Here is a 27103-nt window from a genome sequence, read left to right as displayed (position 1 = left end):
TAAAATATAACCTAATATTTTTTCCAAAACTATTTTTTTTCATAATTTATAAGTTTTCAGAGAATTAAAATTTTTACATTTCAAAAAAGCAATTACCGACGTGCAGGTAAGGTTATCGACATCAATTTTTAATCACAATAAAATATTCAAATAAAAGTAGACAAGCAAAAATAAAAGAGATGAATCTGAGGGAAAAATAAATCAATTTCGAATTTAAAAATTTCGCAATTCCGTTAAATCTTGTCGGATTAATTTTTTACCTGTGTTAATGTTAGAAGTCGATCCGAGATCTTTGATCGAGAGAGAATTGATCAATCGCAATGATCAATTTATCTAATTCTTCAAATATTTGATCAATTTTCTCTTTGTACAAGATCTTGGCCCGACTTCTAGCATCCTGAGCACAAAGCTTTAGAACTGCAGATGCTTTCGCACGTGGAAATCACTGACGCTTTAAATACGAAATATGTAAGATATTTATATTATAATTCATTTAATAACATCTTGATATCATTTTTATCGCATATAAATCCTTTGAATCGATAATAAAGTAAATTGCGTTGCCTTCTATCTTCATTCTTTTAAGATCTGAAAAATGGATTATTTTATATATATAGAGAGAGAGATTCGAAAACATACGATACAAACATACTGTAATTTATATGATTGGCGTAATACGTAATATAAATATTAATTTAATTTAATAAATTAAATTTAATAAATTAGCTATAAGTTAATATTGCAATTCAATATTTTTATTTACTTTTTTCTTAAAAATATCTGAACATCTCTCGCAGTTTGGAATCCGATTAAATTAGGTTATATTTGATTATTTTCCAACGTGGAAGAGATGCAAAGATCAAATATATATTAACTTAACTTTCAACTTATAGGTTCATATGAATAGATATAGATTCTTTTTTATTTTACAGGAAATTTTGCAATTTTCAGGATGAAATATAATTTATAAAAAGATCCTATAATAGCATACATAGAACATGGACGAAATAGATTATAAATTAAGATCACAGAATCCTACTTTGATATCATACGTAAGTATGACAATAATTAATCTTACATTTGTATCTGTATTGTAACTGTCTGGTTATTCAATTATTTTTGTGCAGGCAATATCCAGATTGATTGAAATAATCAGAAAAAAGTTGATAGAGGAAAAGGATATTTCAAAGGTAAATAATTTCTTTCTCTTATAATTACAATTTTAGTATTACCTTAGTATTTGATTTATATATATTATATATATATATATTTTTTTTTGTTTGTAGATATCAGAATTTAAATTACTTTCATCTAAATGCAACAGTGAAGACTCTATAGTTAGCACATCTGCATGTCAGGCATTGGTCGTGCTTGCTGAAACTGGATTATGGGATATCAAATCTGCATTAGCAACATTCATGGCATGTTTATCTTCTTCAAAGTATGTATATATATATATATATATATATATATATATTTTTTTTTTTAAATAAACTTGTGTGTACAATATATATGTATAATGATCTGTAAATAATTACTTATTTCAAACTTTATATCTTCGTCACAAATTGTAGAAATTATCAAACAATCACCATAGCTCTGAGTCAACTATTGATATTAGATTGGAAGTCACGTGATGAACATAATGAATATACTCTCGAAGTTCCTACACAGCATCCTTTTATTTCAATCTTGAATCAGGAGAAACTCAGTTGGAGATCTGTATTAAACCAAATGAAGTTCATTATGAATCATCATGATAAACAGTACGTTTTTTTTTTTAAATTGAAGAAGTTTTTTTCAATTCTAGAGGATGTAATTGATGTGGAAACAACTTAAAAAATTTTAATTAATTTTTAATTAATTCTAATTTATTTATTTTAATATTTAATTTCAGTATTATGCAGCAGAGTGTAAAACTACTGCGACCTGTATTCATGTACATATTGTGCAATCCTTCTGTGGACTTATGCGAGAGTTGCAGACAGGAGGCATGGCAACTTGTGATCAAATCCAATAACACCATGGATTTACAAACAGAAATTTTGCTGTGGTTATGCACTAATCGAGCAGACACCTGCGTCGATACAAATTATCGAATTATTGAACTCGCAGATATGGTGTTGCTGAGAAAAGATACAGAGTTTTGTACGGCATTAATACCTTTGATCGCATCTTTAACGATACAGCTTTTAGAATATGGCTATGAACCAATACAAAATTTCCGCACGATGTTAGATCTCTTTGAATGCTGTGATAATTATATAGGAAATATTACGCTAGTTTTAATGGCAGAAATAATTTTAATATGTCCTGCAGCTTACTTGCTCAATGCCTTCCATATATGTGAGTATATTTATCAAAATCTTAATTTCTCATAATGAAATCATATTTTTTAAAAGCAATAATGTTGCTTTAGAAAACTGTAATTTAATTTTGTATGTAATAGGTACAGTTATCGTAGACAAAATGCCATGCCATATTATATTATTAAATACATTGGCTGCATCTTTGTTAAAATGGCTTGCTTATCCGTCATTATTGTGCTCTGACGCACTAGTGATAGCAAAAGAATTGTTAAGCAAGATAATATCGCAAAAGGAAATGAATAATGATAACAATATCGTTTCAAACAAGATGCTGCTCGTATTCAGTCATAGCAATAGGTGCATCCAATTTTATATAGAAATCATTCACAGTCTGTATACTCTAAAAGACGATACTTTGATGACATGGCTGGAGAATTTGTCACTTGCACCAATTGATTTGAGATACATGTGCAAGCTGATCTTATGTGGTATCTTCCTGCGTAGCAACGAACCACTCGTTGTGCAGAAAACCTGTCATATTCTCGTACAAATAGCGAGAGAGATCAATTCCTTCGCGTCGCACGCACTATCGCTGTTGCTTCATAAATTGACAAAATCTCACGATAGCTCCACGTTACACTACTTGTTGCTAAGTGTCCCGGAATTCGTCATGACCAAGGAAAATCTGCCAATTGTCATTCACACATTGGACGCGCTGCTGAACAGTGGCAAGCCATTGAAATACTTTGCGATCCGACTTTACGTAAAGGCGTTAGAGAAGGAACCGCGATGCTATCGTTTCATATCCACCGCTTTGATGGATACTATGGAGAATGATCATACTTGGCAGTCGGATGTGACGTGCGCTCATGCGATAAAGTCCATTTGCGAGAGCCGACCTGAACATAGTGAGGAACTTGTGCCGTTGCTTTCGCAAATCCTGAATCGGTGTGTTGATCTGAACGGCGGAGCAGCCACCGCGCTTGCACTCAACAGCATCTCGGCTCTATGCAAGTCGACAGTGATAGGTACTTTGCATTTTATATTTTTGAACTCTATCTATTCAACTATCTGTTCAATTCTTTTTAAAAGACATTCTATTAATTATTCTCTTGTATCTTGTGTAATTTTCTATACAAATTCTCCTTTTCCGTGATTTTATTCAACAGGCATTTACTCTACCTGGCAAGTGTTAGCGCCAAAAATGCGCAAGGAGAAGCGCACAGTAGTCCTAAAGAGTCTGTGCGAACTTTTTGCGGGTATTCCCTCGTATTTATTTCGTGCAAGTGATGACTACGACAAATTTATCATCGATGTTGTGACACTTTTATGGAACTACACAGTTTGCGATGATACGAGAGTCGCAAAAGCTGCGCTCAAGGCGTTGAAGTCTTACCATGTGGACCGAATTCCTCTGAGCGCTTTACCTCTAGACTTCCAATCGGACATTGCGGCACCACACGTATCTAAAAAGACGGATGAAAGTAGCAAATCCGAAAACCTGCTACAGCATATACCGGGCTTTTATTGGATCCAAATATTAAAGAAGATGAACAGAAATGTTTTATCAACGGCTGGAGATCTTCTGATTTTCTATATCGGAAACGAATTAAACAGTTTCAGATCACGGATATACACTTGGCCACAAGGCGAACCACAAAACTTTAAATATCTGCCTGAGAGAAGTGTAATAAGAGCCGTCGGCGAATATTTGAGACGAAACGATAAGACTGATCCGGATAATCAGAGAATTATGGTGGAATGCTTGCGCATATTTGCTTACAAGCACGCGAAGCCATTGCCGAATATAAAGTGGGACTTTTTAATGGAAACTATGCAAATATCGGACGAGGCTAAAGAGTACAGTCTGTCGATCGCGAGTCGTCATTGTCAAACCTCGCTGTCGGCGAAATTGTTAACGGAAAGTTTCTTATCCATGTATACGTCTGCGTCAGAAGCCGGTCGATTGTTGCTAAATGAGAAACATTTGGTACTTTACTCGAATCTGGCGGAATTATGTCAGACTATTCAGCCAAGCAACTTGCAAAAGTTTCTCGAAACTTCTCTTCATTATGCCATTGATCAAATCTTAGTGAATAATGAAAAATCTGTTTATTTGTTCAATCATATTATGTCTTCTTATGTCATTGCTTTGAAAGATAACACGATACAAATGGGAAATCGTACGCTGCTGACCACAATGTTGGAGGAAATATCGGAAAAAGTTGATTTAACGTCCAAACACTTCGAAAAATATTTCGCAGCTGTTATGGAATTGTTGACTAAGGATGTTGAAAAAATGACGTCGCCTAGCACCTGGTGGGTAATACCACCGAGGAAACTGGAAACTGCCATCGCTATTAGAACCCAATTAGCTTTTAGAGAACGTACCAACACACCATTCATCTGGCTGAATGAACTTATTAATATGACCGAGTCTAATCCTAAGTAAGTATTGTTAGTTTTTATTATAACAGACCCAATATTCAATTAAGCTGTCTAAATTTTCTCTGTCTTTATAGGATGCAAAAACATTTGTTGGAAAGTATACAAAAAGTGCAGACTGATTTAAGATTGGAAAAATCCTGTGATCTTGAATCGCAGAAAGATTGGATCTTGGATTTCATAAGACACATTGACGCGCTCATGGTGGAGACATCAGACAAAAAAATCAATATAACTATTTATTGCGATATTTTATTCATCTTAGTTATCTGTTTGTCTGGCATGGATTGCTTTCTGCCGAAAAAAGAATTACTAATTACTTCGCAAGATATTAGAATGAGATTGTTTCCACAAGCGATTTCTGTGCTCATTGATCGACAAATTTGGAAATCTATAACACGCCAGGTATGTGTAAATTTTTTGTCTTTCGTCAGTTACAGATATTGTGTGTAAGTAATATAAAGCTATTTATAATCTCATCATTTTTAACGACTAAAGAAATATATTTACATATTATAATTACATGACAGAACTTTTCGTCGCAAAACGAGGAATACATCTATTATACACAAAGATATTAAACCGTACTGATTTTTTAGATTATGAAATGGCTGAATCACATGAGGAGCAGTTCTGTACCTGATGTGTATATACTTGCGTTCCAGAGCGCATTAATCTTATTAAGGCATGAAGAAGACTATAATTCACAATGGAAAAATTATTTATCAGTCAAGACTTGTATTCAAATATAACTAAAGAGAAATATGTTTATATGAGAAATATTTTTATATAAAAAAGGGAAGTTTTCATGTTGAACCGATCTACTTACTTGTATTACTCAGCCTTGAACATTATTAACTCTTACAATTGTTATATTAAATCTTACAATTGTAATGAACATCTGTAAATATACCTGACATTTTCTATTTCAATATGTCTATATCTTATTACTAATAAAATAACAATTTACATCTCAAGCTTCGACAGATATTATACATACACTTAGGTTCATATCTTTATTGCGTAATTAACATTCATTTCGTTAAATTGTTAAAAATTTCTATGTTTAAATAGTAACAAATAGTAGAAAAAGATATGCTAATCGTCATCGTGTTAATTAAAAGATAAATATTAAAAACAAATAGCTTTCTATTATCTTTTAATTACTGTAAATATTCTTCCGAATTTTATTAGAGATATGTAGATCTATATGCGACCGAGTGTATGTAAATTTTATTAAATTATTCGGAGATAACTGGAAGAGAAGGTACGATTAGTAATTTATGACTTAGCCCCACTATCACCTGAAAAATTACACGTGACAAAAAAATGGACGCTTTAAAAAATTGTCTTCTACTACTAATTTTCTAATTCTCGACTTCTACACATCGTTCTTATATACATCAGTACTTGTTAAAAATACTTTACAAGCGATGCCGGTGCAAAGAATGCGAAAACTCTATTTTATATATAAGGCTGATTTGTAAATATAAATTCATATAAATATAAATATCAAATAAATCACAGAAAGAAACGGTACTTGCTCGTTGTCTACAAAACATACGTTATTCGTTACAGATACTCAACTTGAATAGAATGGCGAGTTTAGGTGCACTTATCGTAAAAGTAAAAATGCATATCAATAATTCCTAACTAAATCGGACGTCCTACGTAGCACGTAGCTTCATATAAATTATTTCAGTATTATGTACCTATCTACAAATTTCCTCGTCACATATGTTGTATGTGACGGCACTCATAATGCTACACAGATGTCTCACTATTGTCTAACGTCATTACCGTTAGAGTATTAGGTCTCGAACCTGTTAGGATTTGCTCCTCGGGCGGGCGCATCCTGGGTTCCAGAATATTTCTCTTTGTCTCTATGCTCTTTTTGATGGGCGTACGACTGGGACTAGACTTCCTACTGCTTGGATATGATTTCAATAAACGTGCCCTGTGAACAAATAACAAATTATATTTAACTCTGAATATTTCTTTTTTCAGCAATACTTAGATCAAGAGGAAAGATTAGACATATCTATCTAAGATTAGACATGTCACACATCAAATCATACTTACGCGTCCATCAATTTCAAAAATAAACGAGTGTATACTTGATATTCCTCATCACCAAATTCAGTTGGGTCATGCCTCGCATGCTCGTACAGATCACAGAACTGATGAATTAAACGCTGGCCACTTCCATTCAATGGAGTGGCAAGTGTAGTGAGCAAGTAAGCCCTCAGATTCTCCGAAGGATGTCTTTTCAGACAATTGTCATACCTTGTAATCTCTGCTTCTGCAAACGTGAAAGATAAAAGGAGGGCTTATAGACTGAAAGCAGTCGACGATGTTAAAGCTTACCTAAAGCTTTAACATCGTCGACTGCTTTCAGTCTATAATAATGTGGCGGTGCTTGTCCCCCTGGAGTTAAAATGTATCTAGGGTCGCTGATCAGTTGCGGTTCATATTGAATCCTAGGTATCACTTCTATCCTCCTCTCTATTTCCTTCTTCAAGGACTGAAAAAATTTTCAACATATTTATGTCCATTTCCTATTGATGTAGATTGACTTTAATTTACTTGGTTTAATTTACTTTCTATCTTTCTCTAATTTTTAGAACTAAAAAGAGATTAAAAAAGTTAAACCGAGATGAAAGTTGATCTACATTAATAAAAAATGAACATTATATATGACAATACCGTAATAGGGGTTAACCTCAAAATTGCAGATTCGACAATAGCACGCACCTTTTTCGCGTCGTGTCCTATGGGGATATGGGGGCCCCGACGAGATCTCAGGGCAAACCTCATAATCTGCCGTTTCGCAAAGATGAATAGTAACAATATTGTCAAAACGCCCGCTGCTATAAATATCACTATGGTCACTCCGGACAATTCCTGTGTCATTCTTGCATCGATGACCGAAGCGGCCTACGTCCGCGAATAATTTGTCACCGGACGCTAGTCTTTACGCGAGATTCCTATATCACTTCCGGACAATAAACTATGAATTGTCATTCGAATTTTCGAATGGAAATACCTCCAGTCAGCTGATCGGCGCACGGAGTCGTATCTCGCGCGCATCGACTTGATCACAAACTAATTTATTTTTATTAATTATATCCCCTCTTAATGTCAAATTTTATAAAATTTTTTATATTAATTTTTAAGAAATTAATATTAAAAGCATTAATATTTCTTTCATTGAAAAATAATATCAAACCTAGCCCGAAAAGAGATAATATGAATGAGATGCTACCATCGAAAAAACCAGAGAAAACGTAACGATCTTCCTCAATTCCTAATATACAAAAACATGAAGAATAAGTTCAGAAACTGAACAAAGAATGAATGAGGAACTCAAGAAATTAAGAAAGTATTTGCACGAAATAAGAAAAATATAAAAAAAAAAAGAAAATAAAAAATCTTTAAAAATCGTGCCAACAAAATTTTAATTGCTAGAACAAATTAGAATATATTATAATTAAATTAATTAGAATATATTATAATTAAATTATAAAATAAAATTACAATTGTAATATTCTAGAAAATATTTTCTTTTTTGTTTTTTTTCTAATTACATATTCCTTAAAATATTTTCTATAGGTTTTTTGAATAACGTTTCATTGACGGCAGCGACTTCGATCATTAAATTTTTCTGATCTTCTGATAATGTTGTATTAATTTTTAAGAAGGATAATACAAGCTTTCCAAAGTTTTTATCTTTTGAAAAATAAAGTGCCTTTCCCGAAAATAATTTTATAATTTTGTCAAGCATGTTGTGGTCCAGTCTTATAGATAAAAAATTTTGCAATACAGATATGTGCCACAATTTCAATTCCTTGACATGTACAAGAAAGTCTCTGTAAAAAAATATTAAAAAAATCATTAAATATGTTCATCATTTTTAAAATAGTTTCAGTTTTTAAAATTGAATTAAAGATACAGAATAAGCATTATAAATCTATGATTACAAATATATCACGCAACTGTGAAACATACTCTAAGAGCATTGTCTTTCTTTGCTGTTCAAATGTGTTCACAAGAGTAATAATCAATGTTGTATCTTTTAATTCAGTGTTGAGAATAGGGATAAATATAAACTGCTGTATCTCATCAGGAAATATTTTAATGCATTCAACAATTGCAGATGACAGTAAACGAGATGGTTCCTCAAGTTCAAGTATCTGTGATCATAATGATAATAATAATTCATGAAAAAGAGAATAATTGATATTCAACCAATAATATGTCATTAGTACCTTTGGGAGCAACAGATGCGTGCAAAATATATTGAGATACTTCATTTTTTGCTCAAGAATCATATCATTTATGGATTGACACAAATTATAGACACCTTTGTGACTTAATTTTTTTCTCATTTCATCCACTAATGAAACTAGATCTTCATTGGATAAGTTTTCCAACTGGGTAAAGTCTAGCCTGCCATTATTTCGTTCTAAATTCTCACAAGAACATTCCAAAATATCCTGCATCTGTGGCAAAGGGATATCTTCAGATCTTGTTAGTTCTGGAATTCTTTCAGATTGTGTGAAATAAAATTGAGTTGACAATGGTGCTATTGATTGGTCACTTATTTTTTGAGATTCATTATCATCTGGTTTATCATTATCGTCACTCTCTTCGCTTTCTGAGCATTTTTCTTCATTCTAAATAAAACAATTGACAATATTTATTATGTACATACACACACATACACACACACACACACACACACACACACACACACACACACACATATATATATATATATATATATATATATATATATAAAGCTTGAAATGACCTAATATTAGTGATTTTTTTTGTTTTAATTTTGTTTTTTTAAACATCAAAGAGAAAATGATCAGTTTAAAAATTAAATCATAATAAACTTAAAGACTATAATTCATAATATATGCCTCAATTCATGCAATTCTAACCTGTCCAGCTATCACTTCCCACAGCGGATTGGCTTGAGCAAGTTTATCTTTCATCGTTTCCCTGATAGATTCGAGTCTCGCCATGGTTTCTTCCGATAACGTATATTTTTCGAAAAAAGCCTCCGAATCCGTATTTTCTCGCATTTTGCTCGTACTGCATGTTGCTCCATGTCGCGCATCTTTTGACATCGCATGGATCAGTAACGTATTTGCTGCTTCATACCCATTTCTATTAATACAGATTGACATCAATTTCACGATTAACTTATCTTATCTTATTTTTTATCTTTTTTTAATTTTAAAAGAAAAGATTTTAGGAAAAGATGAAGAGTAAATTAAACCGAGACTGAAGTCAACATATATATATATATTCTGATAGAAATTGATATTACAATATAAATTAACTTAATTAATTAATTTCAGTTTAATTTAATCTTTTCTTAATTCTTAAAATTAAAAAAAAAGATTAAAAATAAATATTCGAGACTAGTTAAAAGAAAAGTTAATTTACATCGATAGAAATCGATATAAATCTGTCACAAACAGATTTTACATTTGCTACATATTTTATCGACAATAGCGCTATATTTACTAGGAATAGAATTGTAGAATTTGATCAACGCTCTTTTGACGTCGATTAAATTCCAAATAACTTAATCGGCGATTAATTTAATCGATGAATGACCCAATTTTTATCGTACATGACTCACCCAATTTTTCTTTTCTATGTCGAACGATAAAAAATTAAAAAATTATCAATTCCATTCAAAACCGTGTAAATTGTGCTAATGAACTGCTCGATCATTGTGCCTGATAAGATTGCAAAAAAAGAAAGGAAGTGCGATTCCCCAGTCGGTCACGCGGCATGTTTCATCGTCAGCTGCCCAAGTCCCAAGTCAGTCGGTCGTTGGCGATCAATGCGGCGAGGTGAATTGCGTCGTGGATTTCCACGTGTTTTGTGCGATCGAGACATAGCAGCGACAGCAGATCTTCCATGCCCGCGAAAAACGTGAATTTGTCAGAGCGCTCAGTCTTCCTCGACAGCAAGGTGAGTACGATCATCGTAGACCTGCGGATATCCATTGAATATTCCATTCATAGAGAATGATCTGAAGAATTCTTTGAGAATTCATTCGGATCATTCGTTCCCTGAAACACGTAAAAAAGATATTTCTGATATTTTTTAAAATAATTTTTCTTCAAGAAACCAAATGTGCGTCGTAGACCTAGGTGATAAACAATGATAATGTACATATGTGCGCATGTGTATATATATATATGTGTGTGTGTGTGTGTGTGTGTGTGTGTGTGTGTGTGTGTGTAAATATATATATATATATATATATATATATATATATATATATATATGTAAATTATTGGAATTATAAAACATGAAAATGTTAAATCGTTTAACACTGGTGAATGTTGGTGAATAGTTTCGGAATAATCAATTCAAAACTGCGAAAGTCGCCGCTTCGACATAACTCTGACTTCTTCATATCTTCGGCTCCACGAAGCTTTCCCGTAACAGGAAATGTTCTTTGTTTCCAGTATGCGATAAAGGCTCTTTTTCTTCGTCACGCGCATACTGAATGACAATTTACATTCCTAACACGAAAATTATTCACAGGACGTTGCGTTTACGGGCAATTTGCGTCTGTCGCGATGCAAAGATAGCGGAACATGATAAGCTGGCGTATTTGATGCAAATCAATTGGGTGATATCCATCACGTTGCCGAAAGTAATATCCGTGTTCTTCATTGAGTTTCAGCGATGGGAGATAATCACTCCCGTTGCTCCGCGTTATTTTGAACGATTTTGTTTCGTTACTGTCGGGAAAATCAAGTGCGTAATAGTATGCATAAATTATTACTCGCACGTCAGACACGTCATTATCATGTACGTAGCTTCATTCGTCATACCTGAGAAAACTGTATTCCTTCTATCATGCATATTTTAATACATTTCATGATTAAAATAGACTTGAGATCCTGATTGCTTCCCCTTCCTCGTTCTTTCCGCAGACATTGTTTTTTTATTCACAGTTGAATCAATTATATATTTATAAATGTATTGAAGAGTGTGATTCTTCGATCTTATCTACGTGTGTGTCTACATTTCATTAAATTATTGTCTGATGTTTAGTTACAAATTAATAATTTATAATCTTAATGCAACTAATATATTATAGAAGTATTTATATCGTGTGTACGAACGTTGAATTTAATGAGTCTAATCCTCGTGAAATTTTGATTTTCAAAAGTGGCAAACTTGTCTCATTAATTGAGATTTATGAAAGACACTTATCTTTCATAATAAAGTTAATGTTAATGAAAAGAAACAGAATGAAGTGAAACTGCCTTCATAATAATATCTATTGACTGGCAAACTTACAAGCAATGATTTTTATTAACGACTCGTGATAATAAAGGCCTTTCTAGGAATCAATTAGAAACTCCATTCCTAATTATCACATTAAGTTGAGCGATTATATGACGCACTTGAGATACTTGGCTTTTCAAATTCTTGCGCGTTTCATCGAAGATACATTTTGGATATTTATATGCTGTAGCTCAATATGAATAAGTTTCCGATATAACGTGTTAATATTGCATTTAAATCAATAAAATATTCGTGACTACATTCCTGTTTCATAAACCAGATATTCTTTTCATTGTAATAAAATAATAAAAATTTGTTGATTTATTGAAAGAAGCCGTTCTATTATCTATTTTTAGTAAATATAGTCAACAACAGTGTTCTCATTATAGAAGCAACATTCATACAGTTATAAAATATCCATCAAATTAATACGGAAATTCCAATTCTAAAATATCATATCATAACTTTACTCTGAAATCGACAAGCTAGAGGCTTTGTCCTCTGTTCTACGTTTGTCTCTGCTATCAAATTCATTAGCATCAGCTCGCGGGAACTGGTTTTGTCGTTGGAAAATCCACAGACGGCAAGGCCGTTTTGTACGTGCATACGTTTCGTTGGATGCGTGTTTGTCACTGAACCGTGCAAATACATTTTTGCGCTCGCCGACAACACGATGGCAAGACTTACATAGAGAAGTTTGCGAAGAGAGAGAGAGAGAGAGAGAGAGAGAGAGAGAGAGAGAGAGAGAGAGAGAGAGAAAGAGATCTATTTCCAGACTATCCGATAAAAGGTGTATGATGAATCACAACGACATCATTCAAAATCATCGGACGTAATTATGCAACGAGTTGTAAATAAAACTACTGTACTGTTGTCTTCGCATTCTCTTCGCGGAAATTAAATTGGATAATATCACTGAGATATTACTTCGCAAGTTTATAAAAAAAAAACATTAATATATATTATAATAAAAAATTAAATCGCTACTTTTGACCTGAATTAAAGCTATAAATATATAATGAACTTTGTTGTTTCTTTAAAAGCCATATAGTTGAAATTCCGCATTTTAAGCTGACATTGTTATAAAGATATTCTCTTATTTTAATAGCAAAAATTTCGTTCATCAGCATTATTAAAGTTTTCAAATTTTAGAAAGTCAAAGCAACTGCTTATCATTATTTGTCATTTTAGATTTTGAAAATGTGCATGCCTTTATGCTAAACGTATATTTTTTATTAGGTATTTAAAATCTGTCTGAACTATTTATTTATCATGATGTGTTAATAGACACTTGATCATTCGACAAGTGTCTTGGTTATCTGTTACAAAGTGTCAATGGTACTCAACATTCTCTTTTACCATTCTTATCTTTGTTATAATTATTGCAATACACTGACTTAGCGAAAAATTCAATACAACATTGTTTATACAAATTAAATTATAGACATATAGATAAATGTAGCACGTTTTGCACGTTAATTAATTATCAGATACTAGGTAATTAAATTAATTAATCCAAAATCCTTATAATTCGTATTTTATTCTGATATACAATATAGATAAATATTCATTTAACTCAATTTATATTGAATACGGATGTCGACACGCTGTGTTTTCCCCGCGATAAATAATCGATTTTATTTATTTTTCACGAACACCCGGTTACAGTTAAATGTTTTGCAAAGTACGCTGCAAAAATTTACCGATAGCGTACGTAAATTGTATGAAACTTATTGTATAATGCTTACATTTAAGTCACTTTATCTGAAATTCGCAAAGACAATCAATTTTGTCGATAGATATAGCGAAGTATGAATAGTTTGCTTACTAAGCTTAAGATAATCCCGCAAGCACGAATTTTATCGCACGAAGAGAGGAAATATTTTATCGGAACACATTCTTTTTTTAGAAACTGAACTCACCCTCTTCGCAAATTATTTACCGATTTATTATTTAATATTTACACACATTTAACATTTAAGATTCAATATTTATAAGTTAGCAACATTAAGCTTCTTGATTCAGCTATGTTGAAAGTGTGTAAATATCACTACGCCGATGATATAATAATGTTGATTTGAGAATGTTATATTGACATGTGTAATCAAGGCGTGGCATTTTCACGTTGATCTTGAAAAAGATTAATTCCACAGCTTTTTCCATTTCATTCGTTACAAAGCAAAAAAAAAAAGATTTAGACATCGAAAATCTTTCAATATATCGTTCATCCTAAGACGTGATAGAAAATTATTAAATATATTGAAAAATAGATAAGAAAAAAAAAAAATCTCTCAGAAGTGCAAAATTTTCGAAGAAAAATATAAAATATATAAATAAAGTATACTATAATAAAATATAAAATTATAAACTCCTCTCTCTGCAGCAATCAATCAAAATATGTATCTTCATAGAAAATTATATTTCTAGGCTTTTACGTTGCTTTTTTCAAGATGTTGTGCAATTCAGAAGAATGAGATACTCATTGTTATTTCTCTGCAGTTGCAATACAGAGAGAAAGTGCACCGAGGACAATAACTGTCGTTTGGACTTGTTTAATTGTGCATCTTGTATGATTCACACGTTCGATGAAATAGATGGGTCGTTACACTCGCAGATTACGTACGGATAATGCAGTCTTTTACAAGTTCTTCGTCTGATGCGTATCGAGAAAGCGTATTGGACATTCAAATATTTTTTTCTTACTTCTATTCAGTACAGCGCTACGTCGTGTTTCTATTTATCATTGCAACATAAAATTAGTAGAATTTTTATGCATAAAACATAAAACTAGTAGAATTTTTATGCATCTACAGATACACTGCTGATGGGTCATGGCTCAGCTGATAGCGACAAGAAATGTCGTACATTCGTGTAGAATATAGAAGATAATATATAGTATAGTTGAGGATGTGATAAAAAAAAATGTGCCTATTTTTCTTATTAATTAAATCTTTTCTGCACTAATACAAAATCGTGTAATAACACGCAAAACAATAAAAGCTGAATTTCCTTCCTTTCTTTTATATTATTTGATATTATAAGTCATGTGTGATGTCATAAAGAACATAATTATAATTCCTAATTCTTTTAAAAATTGTAAAAATATTTCTTTTAATAGTTAAATATTTTATTTTATTACAAATTTCATGAAATATAAAGTAAATATTAGGAATAAATATAATATAGACTGTAATTATATTACCAATAGATTTAGCAACAAAATTTTATTAGAATCGAAACACTCAGATCCCAACAAAGCAATGACACATTGTGTGTAATTGTAAATGTTTTTACACCCATAAAACGTCTGCGGTTAAAAATAAACTGCCATCCTTAACAGTCTATACGTAGAATCGCGTTATCAGTACAAATAACATCATCCGAGAAGTTTGCACATAGTAACACCGCATAGTAACCAAATGGAAACAGATTTATGCTTCAGTCGACAATAGGATAATTTAAATGTTAATGCAATTCTCCAAAGTTTAGAAACCTCCTTTTAAAACGGATATAAAACCCAATTTTTATTTGATAAAAATTATCTGATAAAATTGATTTCATATCCGCTTGAAAAGGAAATCAAATCTCATGAATCGAGTTCAGTTAATATTCATGCAAGTATTCGGCAAAACTTTTGACGTGGATCGTATATCAAAAGTGGGCGAAAGAATTCAGCATATCATATCAGCTAATAACCAGATTACACACCCTGCCTTACATGCTATATATTTACACAGAGAGAATTAGAGATTGCGGGGGCAAGATGCACGTAAAAAACAGTATTAAGAAATATATGTGTGAGGGTCAACGTAATCTTGAGTTTTTTTACAATGTAAAAATGTAAACGGAGAAAAATATCAGGATTTCCAACGATTTTTTTTTTTTTTTTTTGATCGTGAGAAGAATCGTCTTGAGTGATTCAGTGTGTCTTAGTAAGCGCGATAATCCGGAAGACGATGATGTTTGCGGGACTTATCTACTTATATTATTAATTAAAAAAAGTGACAGGGCAAAACACAGGAATTTCCAATATTCTAATCGCGCGACGAACACTTTTTTTTGTATAGTTCAGTTTCGGAAAATTTACAGGAGGTGCTGGGAGGAATTTCCATTATATGAATCGCGAGTAGTATCTCTTTCTGACTTTTCAATATTTCGGTAAAATGTTAGTGATGGCTGAAAGTGATCCTGTTAATTTGTCGAATTTAATAAATGCAAAGATTCGATCGTATATGAATATTGGTAGCAAACAGATTTCTATCCTCGATAGCGTGCTAAATTTACAGTGTTATTAGTTACAATGTATTGGATATTTTATGAAACTGTACTTGTATTATCCAATTACGGTATATCCAATGTTGTATACAGTGTTTCAGTGTCATAATGCTAACATTTGTTCGCGGAACGGAACGCTGCCGAAGAACAGTGTGCAAGCGAGTAATGTGTATTTACATATATCCGCCGGAAGTACCGAAGTATAAGTGGATCGTTAGTTTCAGAATCGCATATAATTACGATAATGACACGTCCGATAATAAGTGTACGAAAAAAAAAATCTATTCTTTCAATCCAAACATCGTGGAGTTTATTTTTAACGGATATTATCTCAATTTTCCTCATTATAATTTATTAAAAAAGATAATTTAAAATTGAAGTATTATTATATTAGAGAAATATGCCTGACAAATGAAATAATAATTTTCATGAAAAATTATGCATCACGGATTTCTATTAAACGTTTTTCCTCGTTCTTTTATAAACGTATCTGTCTGCACACTTTTTATGATAATGCAGAAATGTAAGTATAATGAAAGCGTGTCTTTAAGGAAAATGATGCACCTGGTTTCTGTTAGCTGTATCTGCTTAATAATGAAAAATAATGTGAGGAGTGTCTCGTTTGACGTTAGTCCTGGCATTGAATAATCACGTGTTGCAGACACGAGAGAAATACAAAGCTCAAAAGCGTTTGTATTGTATGTGTTAACATCTTTAATATCTTTCGACAACGTTAATATCTTTCGACAACGTGAATTAAGAAAATATTTATTTAATTTCGCGTAAGGATATTAGATATGATAAAATCCACTTTTATACGACGCTTTTATCTTTTGATTTTGGACTCAAATGAATTCTATATCATTAAGGCATTTAAATATTAAAATATTTTTTGCAGGCACATCGAGCGTTTAAGAAAATGCCCATCCTGTCCCAGCTGTCGCGCCGGTTTCACGACATGTTGACAACGGATGCAAAACCAGATCCACCGCGAACCGAGATCAACAGCTACACACATAATCTTCCACCAAATGCGGAAGACGAAGAATTGACTAAAACGCAATCGAAGTCAGTGCCTAGTACACCGGAAAAGGAGCAGAACGATGTGTCGTCGATGCGAAGGCAAAAATCGATGCCAAACGACGCGAGGCCGACGACACCCACCGATTTTAATTTTACAAAACCGGAAGACCTCGGCAACACAAGGTCGACAAGCGAGTCGAAGGAATACAAACGATCAAAGACGAAAACGAAACCGAAGTACAGCAAATCTTGTAAGTTGTAATAAGAAAGAATATTATTGTAGCTATGTAGAGAGAAAGAGGGAGAGAGAAAGCGATATAATTTTTAACGTAGTCATGCATTTTATTTCGTATTCGTGTATTTTTTACTAGACTTCATAACTTTTATCTGAAAAATTTTTCCTTACTGCGAGCTATTCTGAAGTTTTATTACAGAAGTTTTTTTGCCTGACAACGGAAGAGAATATACGAATATTTTCACATATGAAATATATTTACTTCTTTACATGAATAAGTGATATGATAAAATATCAAAATATTTGTAAATTTTTGAAAATATTTCAAATGTGATCTACAATGATTTTACGATAAGAATTAATTGTATAGAAATAAGCTTCATTACATAAATGAAAAGAGAACACGATGCGATTGTGATTACGCAATGTTAAATAGGCATTTCGGTAGGTTGATGTAAGAATTTGAATCTACTTAACGGTGATACGGGAGAATTATCAAGAAATCAAGTGATGTCGCGCAAATACCGCGTTTTTATCGAGTCAAATTAAGTAAACGAAATGAAAATACCTGCTTTATATCGTTATATCAATCTGTCATTGTCCAAATATTGTTACATCTGAGGTACATTTCTCGTACGTTATCGTCAACAAGTGTGTAAAATGCACGGGGAATACCAAATTGCATACAGATTTAATAATTAATTTAATAATTAATTGTTTAGAAGTATTAAAAAAGGATAAAAAATACCATTTTTAGTTGTTATGTATTTTAATGTTCGATTCGTGAAAATCCACAGAATAAATTATATTTCCAGTCGCGAACAAAACACTAAATTGCCCATGAATCGGTGATTCGGGAATTCATATCATGAAATTTTTTACGAGATATTTTTATCATCGTGGCACAATAATCATAATAGCTACCGAAATTTTATAGGTCGTGCAAATCTTCAACTGCTTCAAATCTCGGGATTATTCGCGATAGGATAACTAATACGATGTACGCAATAGTACAATATTAAAACAGATTGATAGTATCAGGGAGCTTAAAGCTCGTTATCTAGACCTAGTTACATGATAACTATTCAGATACAGAAGACAAGAATTTTTAAAATTGTCTAATGATTGATTGGATTATTGTATTCAAGATAATTAATATTTAATATAATTATTTAACAGGCAAATGCAAATGTGGATAGATGCGAGATTTCGTGCGAAAGATTATTTAAACAAATTTACAATTATTATCAATATTTCTTCAATAATTCTCTGAAATCAATTTTCAGCACAGGGCACGAGTATTGTAAATTACAACATAGTCAATTCCAATGGAGTGAAGATTGGCTCACGCACGAGTTACATTTGCAATGTAAATCAGTACCCGACGAACAATAACGCGGCGCAGTCTGAGACTTCCCAGTCGAAGCCCAAGTATCGGCCGATGCCTGAGAACGTGGAGGAATTGAGCACGTGCAAGGAGGAGCTCGCGTTTGACGACATGTTCATTATCAAGATACACGTCGGGCATGGATGGCGGGACGTCGCGAGAAGACTCTCGTATTCGGATGGTCAGATTGAACAGTTCGAGGAAAATTACAGACACAAGGGTATCGACGAGGTAAATGTCGAACTCTCTAAAAATCAAATGTCCCGAATAATTTATTATCATTATTCTTCATTATTATCAATTTGTAATTTTATTTAAGCAAAAGAATATTCGAAATTTCATCGGCAAACTCGATTACTAGCAAAATGTTATGTATCATTTGTGTACTTAAATATTTCATAAGAATTTAAATGATTGATCTTTCATAAAAAAAAATACATATTAATAACGAGCAATTTATGTTCATTTTCATTTATGTAAATTAATTTTAGGTAATCTATCAGTTGCTGCTTGATTGGAAGCAAGCCAACACACGGGATGCTCAACTTGGCACGTTAGTTAGCATACTGTGGTCATGTCAAGAATATGATTGCGTCGAGCGACTAGTTGCAGCTCGCAAAGATCCATCTTAATCGGACGCGGCAAATCTCTGCCTAACACTTGTACATACATGTACGAATAATTGTGATTTTTTTACTAGTGATAGCATTCCATTGTTTTTGTACATACTATATTTTATCGCGTAGTTTAGACACCTGGTATATATACCACTCTGATTGTGAAGGTCGTTCGCATTCGCCTATGTCGAATCGGCCGTTAGACCGATTCGCATTCAGCATTTGATTTCGCATTGTACGGAATAACAATGAGTTCACGTTTCAAGCAGGAACATGATCTGATTAACAATATCAGGATATTTAAAAATTAACATTATTTTATATAATGCACATATTATACACGTAATATTTTATGTGTATGTGCGAATATATATTCTTTTTATATTTTTTCCTAATATATTCTGTAAAATCTGGCAGGAATAAATATGCAATTTTTTTAAGTATTATATATTTCTTTCATAAAAGTCCATACACATTTGAAACACATATTCAAATCAAACGATGCATATACATACATCTACATCCAATATATACAATAAATATAACATTTTATCTTTACTATTTTGATTCAATCTATTTATATCCTTGTGTTTTTTCTTCTTCTAATCCTATTTAATTCTTATATTTAAATTAATATATATTATATTTAATTATAATATATTTAAGTTAATATATATTTGATATGATTTTACAATTCTTTTCTGAAGAGAATTATAAAAATTTTCAGTCACAATTGGAGCGATTCTCCTTTGGAACATTTTACAATATAATTACACACAAAAAAAAAATGCTGGATACATAAGTAAAGTTTGAATGTAATATTCTATAATATAATCGCTTGCACTTTTCTAACATTCGAATTTTTTAAAAAATTCTTATCCCGCACATATCTTTGTAAATATGCAATTATATTTCTTAATATAAAATTTAATTTTTACTAATGTTATTTTGTACTCATTCACAAAAAATTTAATAAGTTTACCTAATAAGTCTAATTATTTTTACAGAGAAATTAATTAAAGGCATATTAAGAGAATCATTAACAAACCAATTGATCAATAAGTAAATTAAATATATATAAGATGATTAAATATGTATCAGAAATTTAAATCAGATACAAATCTTTTGTTATAACTCAAAATGCATTAATTAAACTAATGTGAATATGAAATTCTCTAATATGAATTATCCTTATCAATTAATTATGTATCACGTTAATCAGAAATTTCATGTAAGAAATATACATACATACATACATACATACATACACACACACACACACACACACACACACACACACACACACACATACATACATACACACACACACACATATATATATGTATATAACAACAGTAAATGCAGTCAGAAAGTGAAAATAAAACACAAAGTTATATATAATAATTGATCAATGTAAATGCAGGATATATTTATCGTTTTAATATTTAATATTTAAGTTAAAAAATTCTTATTTGTCTTTTTTATTTTATATTTTAATCTGAGATACCAGCTTTGATTTCAGGTAGCACGCGATTTGTCGATACTGTAATCATTGTATTATTTACGTCATTATCGTCTATTACCTTACTGAAGATTTCGTTTTTACATTTATCAAATTCCTCTACCATTTCATGAAGTTCTCGATCACCGTTTATGGTTATTACCGGTGACGGCACTGGCTTCAAAGTTTGATGATAAAGCCAATCGTCATGGATCTGATGGATTTGCTTTAGATACTCCAAGGAAACAGCGTTTTCTTCCTTCCGACCTCGTCTTTTCATTCTTTCATATACGATCTCCGGCGTCGTTCTCAAGTATACTATTTGATAATATAAATAAATAAATAAATATAGAAATAGTAAATAAAGATAAGTAGGCAATATTAAAAAAGAGATAAGTAAAGAGATAAATAAAGAGATAAGTAAAATAGATGTATTTCTTCAATAGCAATAATTTTTCATAAAATAAATGAAGATCGTACATACCTATTAAATTAGTTTCTATATTGGCATTTTTCAAGCACCAGTCATACCAATCTTCCAAAATAGTGACTTCAACATTACGCAGTACATTTCTGCGTTTTAAATTTTCTACGAAGCACATTGCACTATAGACAGACCTCTCCATTATTTTGTATGGCGAAGGTGTTTTACAAGTATGTAATTGGAGCATAGTCAATTGTACATATGATTGGAACAGGAAGGCAAAACGAGATGGTTCGCTATACATTAATTCCTAAAATATATTTTTGCGATGTCTATTACTCTTAAATAATACCTTGTAAGGTTAAATATTTATATTAGAATGTGTTTAAAATTATAAAAATATGACTTACCAATAGATTTGTCCCAGATACATCGCGCCAAAGTTCAACTGGTTCTTCCAATACAGTAACATTGTCATATTTCTTGAAGTGACTTAAAAACGTTGTTTTACCACTCCCTATGTTGCCCTCCACACATACAGTAAAGGGATGTTTATATAATTTACCAATGGAGCCAGACATTTTGATGAAGGCTTGAAGTGCTGCTTTACCTAAACAGACAACATATTTGATTTCATTGGCAAAATATTTATTTAGCTCATTCTTAGAAGAAGAAATATGATAAGCATAGTATAATGCAAACAGTAACAATATACTTCAAATGATAATTACTTTCTAAGAATTTATCAACAGGATATAAAATCCTCAAAAGATTATCTTAAATAGATTATCTTAATAGAAGAAAATATCACATCTTTAATAATTTAATAAATAAAATTAATTACTTATTAGACACATTCATTCACATAGCAAAGTATATTATTTGGGAGAGTATAAAATTTTATATAAAACTGAAATTCTGAAACATCCTCATTTAAAACTCATGATCTACAACAAGGTATATAATAATAAATATTATTGCATGATATTCAAATTTAAGAAAAAAAATAAACAAATTTAGAAACTAAAAAAATAGAGAAGGTTGTTGTCGAAAACTATTGCTAAATTGCAAATAATGATAAAGCTTGATAAGGCAAATGATTTTAGTTAGTTATTTTGTTCAACAGATTTTAAACCATCAATTTTTTTCTATGTTAATTGAGAATTTTTAATGTGAGCAGTAAAGGGACTCATGTTTTAAGTTCTGAATCATACTTAAACTTTCTAAACAAATACACAGGAATGTTTGAATTCCTTGTAGGCAGAAAATATATTATTAAAATATAATTACCTATTTGAAATGAATTCATTATTAAAATGAGAAAGTTGATTTCTTTACAACAGTAAAATAATATACCTATTAAAAATAACAATAAAACTATCTTTATCGTTTAAATCAAATAACTTTCTTAAACGCTTTCTATTATTTGAAGCGAAAGATCTGAAGAAGTTTTATAATATTAATAATAACTTAATATACAGTAATTTTGAGTGGTCAATTGAAATAGATAAGAAAATAAGACAATTCCACATCAGTTCTCAGTCAACGTTATGTGCAGTGTTTCACTTACCAAATGATTATCACGTGAAAGTAGTGGCTCAAAACCGAGCTGATAAGTTTAATATAAATCGAATTAAAATAATCACAGTGGAATCGTAGTTCAACTGTGAGTTCTGATGACAACTCGGTTTCGAAAATCGTTCGCTCTCTACCTTCTACAAAGCACTAACGTATGCACAAACTAACTAAACGATCGTGAACGGACGTACAGGGGACTGCCGCGCAACTTTCCCGCCAAAACAACACGCGAGCGACCTCCCGAGTCTCATGAGCTGTCTCACCGATCAGGAATGTAACTAGTGGGATAGATAAGGGAGATGGAGCATAATTTTGAATTTATCATGGAAACATGACATATCTACGAGGGGAGGGGAATTCATCCTTTTTCAAAATTAAAAAAGAAGTTAAAATTATATTTACAAAATCTAATATTTTCCTCATTTAAATATATATATATATATATATAAAATTATACATAAGACATCGTATATATAAAATATGTCTATATATAAAAACGTATAATTATATATGGATATTTTATCGATTAATAAAATTATTAAGCCGTCAATGTCCCCGCAGCTAGCTACGTCACCGATGCCGACAATACGTTAGTAACACTTGTTCAGGTTAAATACCTGGGGATAAAATAATCTAAGTATGCAATAATATAATACGATAAACGGCATAATAACGGCAATTTCATCGTAAGTGATCTTACGTTTCTCATATTACAACAATTGGTGAATTGGTATTATCATCATGTCAGGGTCACTTCGATCCTCTTCTATACAACACACTTTATTCGAGAGACGCTTGGAAATATACTTAGGACGTGATCTTATCTGTAAGACGTCCTCTGGACGTATTTAAACATTCATTGGAGGTCTGTGCTATATGAGCTCTGATCAATTTTAATTCAATTGACAATGTAGCCATTTTTAATTATAAATATATTTCGATCGTCAATTCGATGAAATGATCAAATCATATTATTTTGAATCATCGTATTGTCACTGTGACGATTCAATTTAAAGAAATTAAAACTTTCTCACTTTTCTGCCAAATTTCAAATTTACATCTATTTCATTTTAAATACAACGAGTGTACAGTAGTCCAGCTGTAAAAAATAGTCCAACGTTATCAGCGTACGGCGTACTCACCGCCGGAAGCCATCGTTGCAATTTGTGGATTGCAAACCGTGGAAGCATTTAATAATTTTACAAGAAAACTTTTACATGCTCTCGCAGGACTTAAAAAAACTCGACGGCTTCTATCGCAATGTATGTTTCTATTATTCTCCGATTCTGATGCAACTGCGTTGCATCGAGCGTGCGCGTGAACGTGAATGGATTTATACAACGCCAAGTAGTATCGATTCAGCTCGGCAGCTTGGAAGCTACATTCATCGTCAGCCGATCAGCAAGAGACCGTTGATGATGTTACCGTTAATGTTAAAGACAACGGATTGTAAAAGCTCGTTGCGCACTGACTCCCTCTTGGCTAAAATGAGAAACAGTTTAAGTAAAAAGAAACGCGAATGGTAAAATGAGAATGGAAAAAAATAAAGAATAAGTGAAAGATAAAGGCAAAAACACGAGTCAACACCATTAAAGGGATTTAATTATATTTTTGGATATTTTTGATGGTTTTTTTTTTATTGATATTTCTTTAAGACTTGAATAATCTTTATATTGACTTTACAAAAAACTTTTTTATTTAATATGTATATGTATTTTGTATTTAATATTACTTGCTTATGGAAAAGTTATCAGTTGAAGATAATATTTGCTTCAGCTAATTGTATAAAATAATACATTAATTAAAATTATTCGAAACTGACTATCAAATTTTCTTATATACTTTTCAAAGATTTTCAAACAAATTACAAACGATTCTATAAGAAAACTGTTTAAGAGATCGTTTATTATTGACTAATTTCATAAAATTTTGTTTGAAATTAAATAAAATACTATCTGTGAAATATTTTTGGAGATTTTAGATGACATTTGACATAAAGCAATAGTGTAACAAATCCATTAGATATTCGCAAAATTTAAAATTTAAATTTGATTATATGTTTACAATTAAATATTGTATTATATATATATAGTATTATGTATATATTATAGAATATTTAATATTAATAATTTTGTATTTGTACAATACCAATGAAACAATAATTAGTAGAATAATCAAACATAGTCCATAATATACAAATATTTGATAGAATTATTACTTTACTACTCTTTTCTATATAACTAAATCTTTTTTCATTTCTTATCTATTTTACTCATCGAGATAACACAAATAAACATTTTTCTTTTGTGTTGATAAAAATCTGTACCGAATAAATCCAGAAGTTCAAACGTCCAACTCGTAAATCAAAATTGATTAAATTGCAACATGTATCTTACACATTTGTGAGATATAACAAAAATATGTCAAAGACATTTATTTTAAAAGAATTATTTATAATATAATTTAAATGCTAAAAGAATCTATCTTGGCGAGATGATTTAGAATAAATGATAAAAGCGTCTATTGACGGAATCATCATTTATTATTAGTTACCATAAACTAAAAGATAATTATAAATAATTATAAATATCATCTCTCATTATGAGAGCGAGAAACGAAAAGAAAGATTAATATCTTCCTCTTCATATTCAAGGATACTTATCAAACTAACGACTTTAATGAGATCGTCATCGCGCCTTTGTTCGCATTTCAGTGATCTTTATGCGGTTTTACACATGGTCGATTATAATTTCCGTCAAAGTACGCCGCCTTATGAACGAAAAGTGGCACAAACGCGGTTCGGTTTTGATTTATAATACCGAGAACGATCCTAGTTACAGCTGGAAACGTATATCCGGAGACCGGAGAGATATCTAGGACTGTGTGTAACTAGCCGCCATAAAGAATTCTTAGCTTTGAAAGTGGCCGCGACGCAAAACTTATATCCGCTAGATGACTTTTATTAGAATCCTCCCATGCCCTTCGCTCGAAAAAAAAGGATTTAACGATGCATCCAATGTTACAATATATTATACCTAAAGTTTTATTAAGAGAGGTGCTCAAAGTAAATACTAACGAAATTATTTCTCTAGCAGTCACTGTAAAACAATTCTTGACTTATATCTGTCAAATGATTTTTATTAGAAACTTTTTCATGTGTCAAAAAATAAAGTTTTTAATATTAGAACATATTGTATCTGGAATGAATTAAGAAACAGTCACAATGAATAAAAATGATTATTTATTGCTGTAAAAAATTTTTGCGTTTAGAAAATATCTAACGTCATACACAACTTGACTTGAATGATCAAAAAGTAAGGAAGAGTAATAAAAAAATAAAAAATTATTAGAAGAAAAATTTGATCACAATCGGCAAAATTTTAAGCATACCAAATTATATTTATTATATGTTCTTTAAAAAAAAAAAAATTTTTATTTAATGACATGTAGTGATACATGAAAAATTAATTGAATAAAAGGAAATTTTGAGTGTAATATGGTGTCCTGTAATGTAATCATTCTTTTGTATTCGTTTATTTTGTAACGAACGAGAATAATTCCGAATGGAGATAAATATGACGAGAAATTGGCTCAAGACTAGCTTGAATCAATCTTAGATCACCGAAGATACGTGCCTGGAGATATTTAAATTTCGTCGAGTTCCTGACTCCATGCGTTTGCGACGAACGTGGATTGTCCGATGTCTATTTTGAATCCCAGTGTATTTATAAACTTACCTTTACGGCGCGAAGTACAACACGGCCCTTGCATAAATGGAATCGCTACCTTAGCATCGCTCTCGTTTTAAACAATCAATCATACTTATCGTGTCCACTTACTTACTACTTACGATTACATGTCAATTAAATGTCGCTTTTTCTGCCATTACTTCCTGTATGAAAAGTTTCACTCATATTTTCGTATTTGCTAAAAGCGCATTTAAAAATGTACACTACGAACTCTTTTTAATTAAAAAT

The 27103-nt window shown here is 31.3% G+C and overlaps 5 protein-coding genes across 10 annotated transcripts; 2 read left to right on the top strand and 3 right to left on the bottom strand.

The window, feature by feature from the left end:
• Positions 1-95: 95 nt before the first annotated feature.
• On the top strand, positions 96-5686 carry LOC105422327 (focadhesin). Of its 3 annotated transcripts, none has more exons than XM_011631666.2 (10): positions 96-468; positions 933-1052; positions 1128-1190; positions 1287-1441; positions 1575-1766; positions 1898-2346; positions 2450-3337; positions 3479-4757; positions 4832-5159; positions 5354-5686. In XM_011631666.2, exons 2-10 carry the CDS (start codon positions 999-1001, stop codon positions 5504-5506), a joined length of 3561 nt encoding a protein of 1186 aa, XP_011629968.2. In that variant the 5' UTR covers positions 96-468; positions 933-998; the 3' UTR covers positions 5507-5686. The 3 variants fall into 3 exon arrangements, with proteins under 3 accessions (XP_011629968.2, XP_088926908.1, XP_088926909.1); XM_089070782.1 differs by lacking the exon at positions 96-468 and adding an exon at positions 532-550; XM_089070783.1 differs by lacking the exon at positions 96-468 and adding an exon at positions 635-653.
• On the bottom strand, positions 4987-8163 carry LOC105422326 (lipid transport auxiliary protein 1). Of its 2 annotated transcripts, none has more exons than XM_011631664.3 (4): positions 7509-8163; positions 7122-7278; positions 6837-7056; positions 4987-6711 (listed from the first exon to the last, which is right to left on the bottom strand). In XM_011631664.3, exons 1-4 carry the CDS (start codon positions 7665-7667, stop codon positions 6519-6521), a joined length of 729 nt encoding a protein of 242 aa, XP_011629966.1. In that variant the 5' UTR covers positions 7668-8163; the 3' UTR covers positions 4987-6518. The 2 variants fall into 2 exon arrangements, with proteins under 2 accessions (XP_011629966.1, XP_011629967.1); XM_011631665.3 differs by having other exon boundaries at positions 6837-7050.
• Positions 8164-8299: 136 nt separating this feature from the next.
• On the bottom strand, positions 8300-10553 carry LOC105422324 (uncharacterized). 2 transcript variants are annotated; one of them, XM_089070788.1, is made up of 5 exons: positions 10414-10553; positions 9704-9932; positions 9023-9430; positions 8751-8947; positions 8300-8623 (listed from the first exon to the last, which is right to left on the bottom strand). In XM_089070788.1, the coding sequence occupies exons 2-5, from the start codon at positions 9890-9892 to the stop codon at positions 8338-8340; spliced, it is 1080 nt and encodes a 359-aa protein (XP_088926914.1). In that variant the 5' UTR covers positions 9893-9932; positions 10414-10553; the 3' UTR covers positions 8300-8337. The 2 variants fall into 2 exon arrangements, with proteins under 2 accessions (XP_088926914.1, XP_025072921.2); XM_025217136.2 differs by lacking the exon at positions 10414-10553 and having other exon boundaries at positions 8763-8947; positions 9704-9939.
• Positions 10554-10584: 31 nt separating this feature from the next.
• Positions 10585-20181, top strand: imd (death domain-containing immune deficiency protein). The gene is made up of 4 exons (XM_011631659.3): positions 10585-10751; positions 17260-17635; positions 18906-19237; positions 19498-20181. Exons 1-4 carry the CDS (start codon positions 10698-10700, stop codon positions 19636-19638), a joined length of 903 nt encoding a protein of 300 aa, XP_011629961.3. The 5' UTR covers positions 10585-10697; the 3' UTR covers positions 19639-20181.
• Positions 20182-20678: 497 nt separating this feature from the next.
• Positions 20679-24467, bottom strand: dnk (deoxynucleoside kinase). Of its 2 annotated transcripts, none has more exons than XM_011631660.3 (4): positions 24269-24467; positions 21959-22158; positions 21609-21858; positions 20679-21442 (listed from the first exon to the last, which is right to left on the bottom strand). In XM_011631660.3, the coding sequence occupies exons 1-4, from the start codon at positions 24279-24281 to the stop codon at positions 21117-21119; spliced, it is 789 nt and encodes a 262-aa protein (XP_011629962.2). In that variant the 5' UTR covers positions 24282-24467; the 3' UTR covers positions 20679-21116. The 2 variants fall into 2 exon arrangements, with proteins under 2 accessions (XP_011629962.2, XP_011629963.2); XM_011631661.3 differs by lacking the exon at positions 24269-24467 and adding an exon at positions 23119-23378.
• Positions 24468-27103: the final 2636 nt, after the last annotated feature.

This window comes from Pogonomyrmex barbatus, unplaced genomic scaffold, assembly GCF_055798465.1.
Source record: "Pogonomyrmex barbatus isolate J1 unplaced genomic scaffold, ASM5579846v1 scaffold11, whole genome shotgun sequence".
Taxonomy (NCBI): Eukaryota; Metazoa; Arthropoda; class Insecta; order Hymenoptera; family Formicidae; genus Pogonomyrmex; species Pogonomyrmex barbatus.
This window is presented reverse-complemented; position numbering and strand designations above follow the sequence as displayed.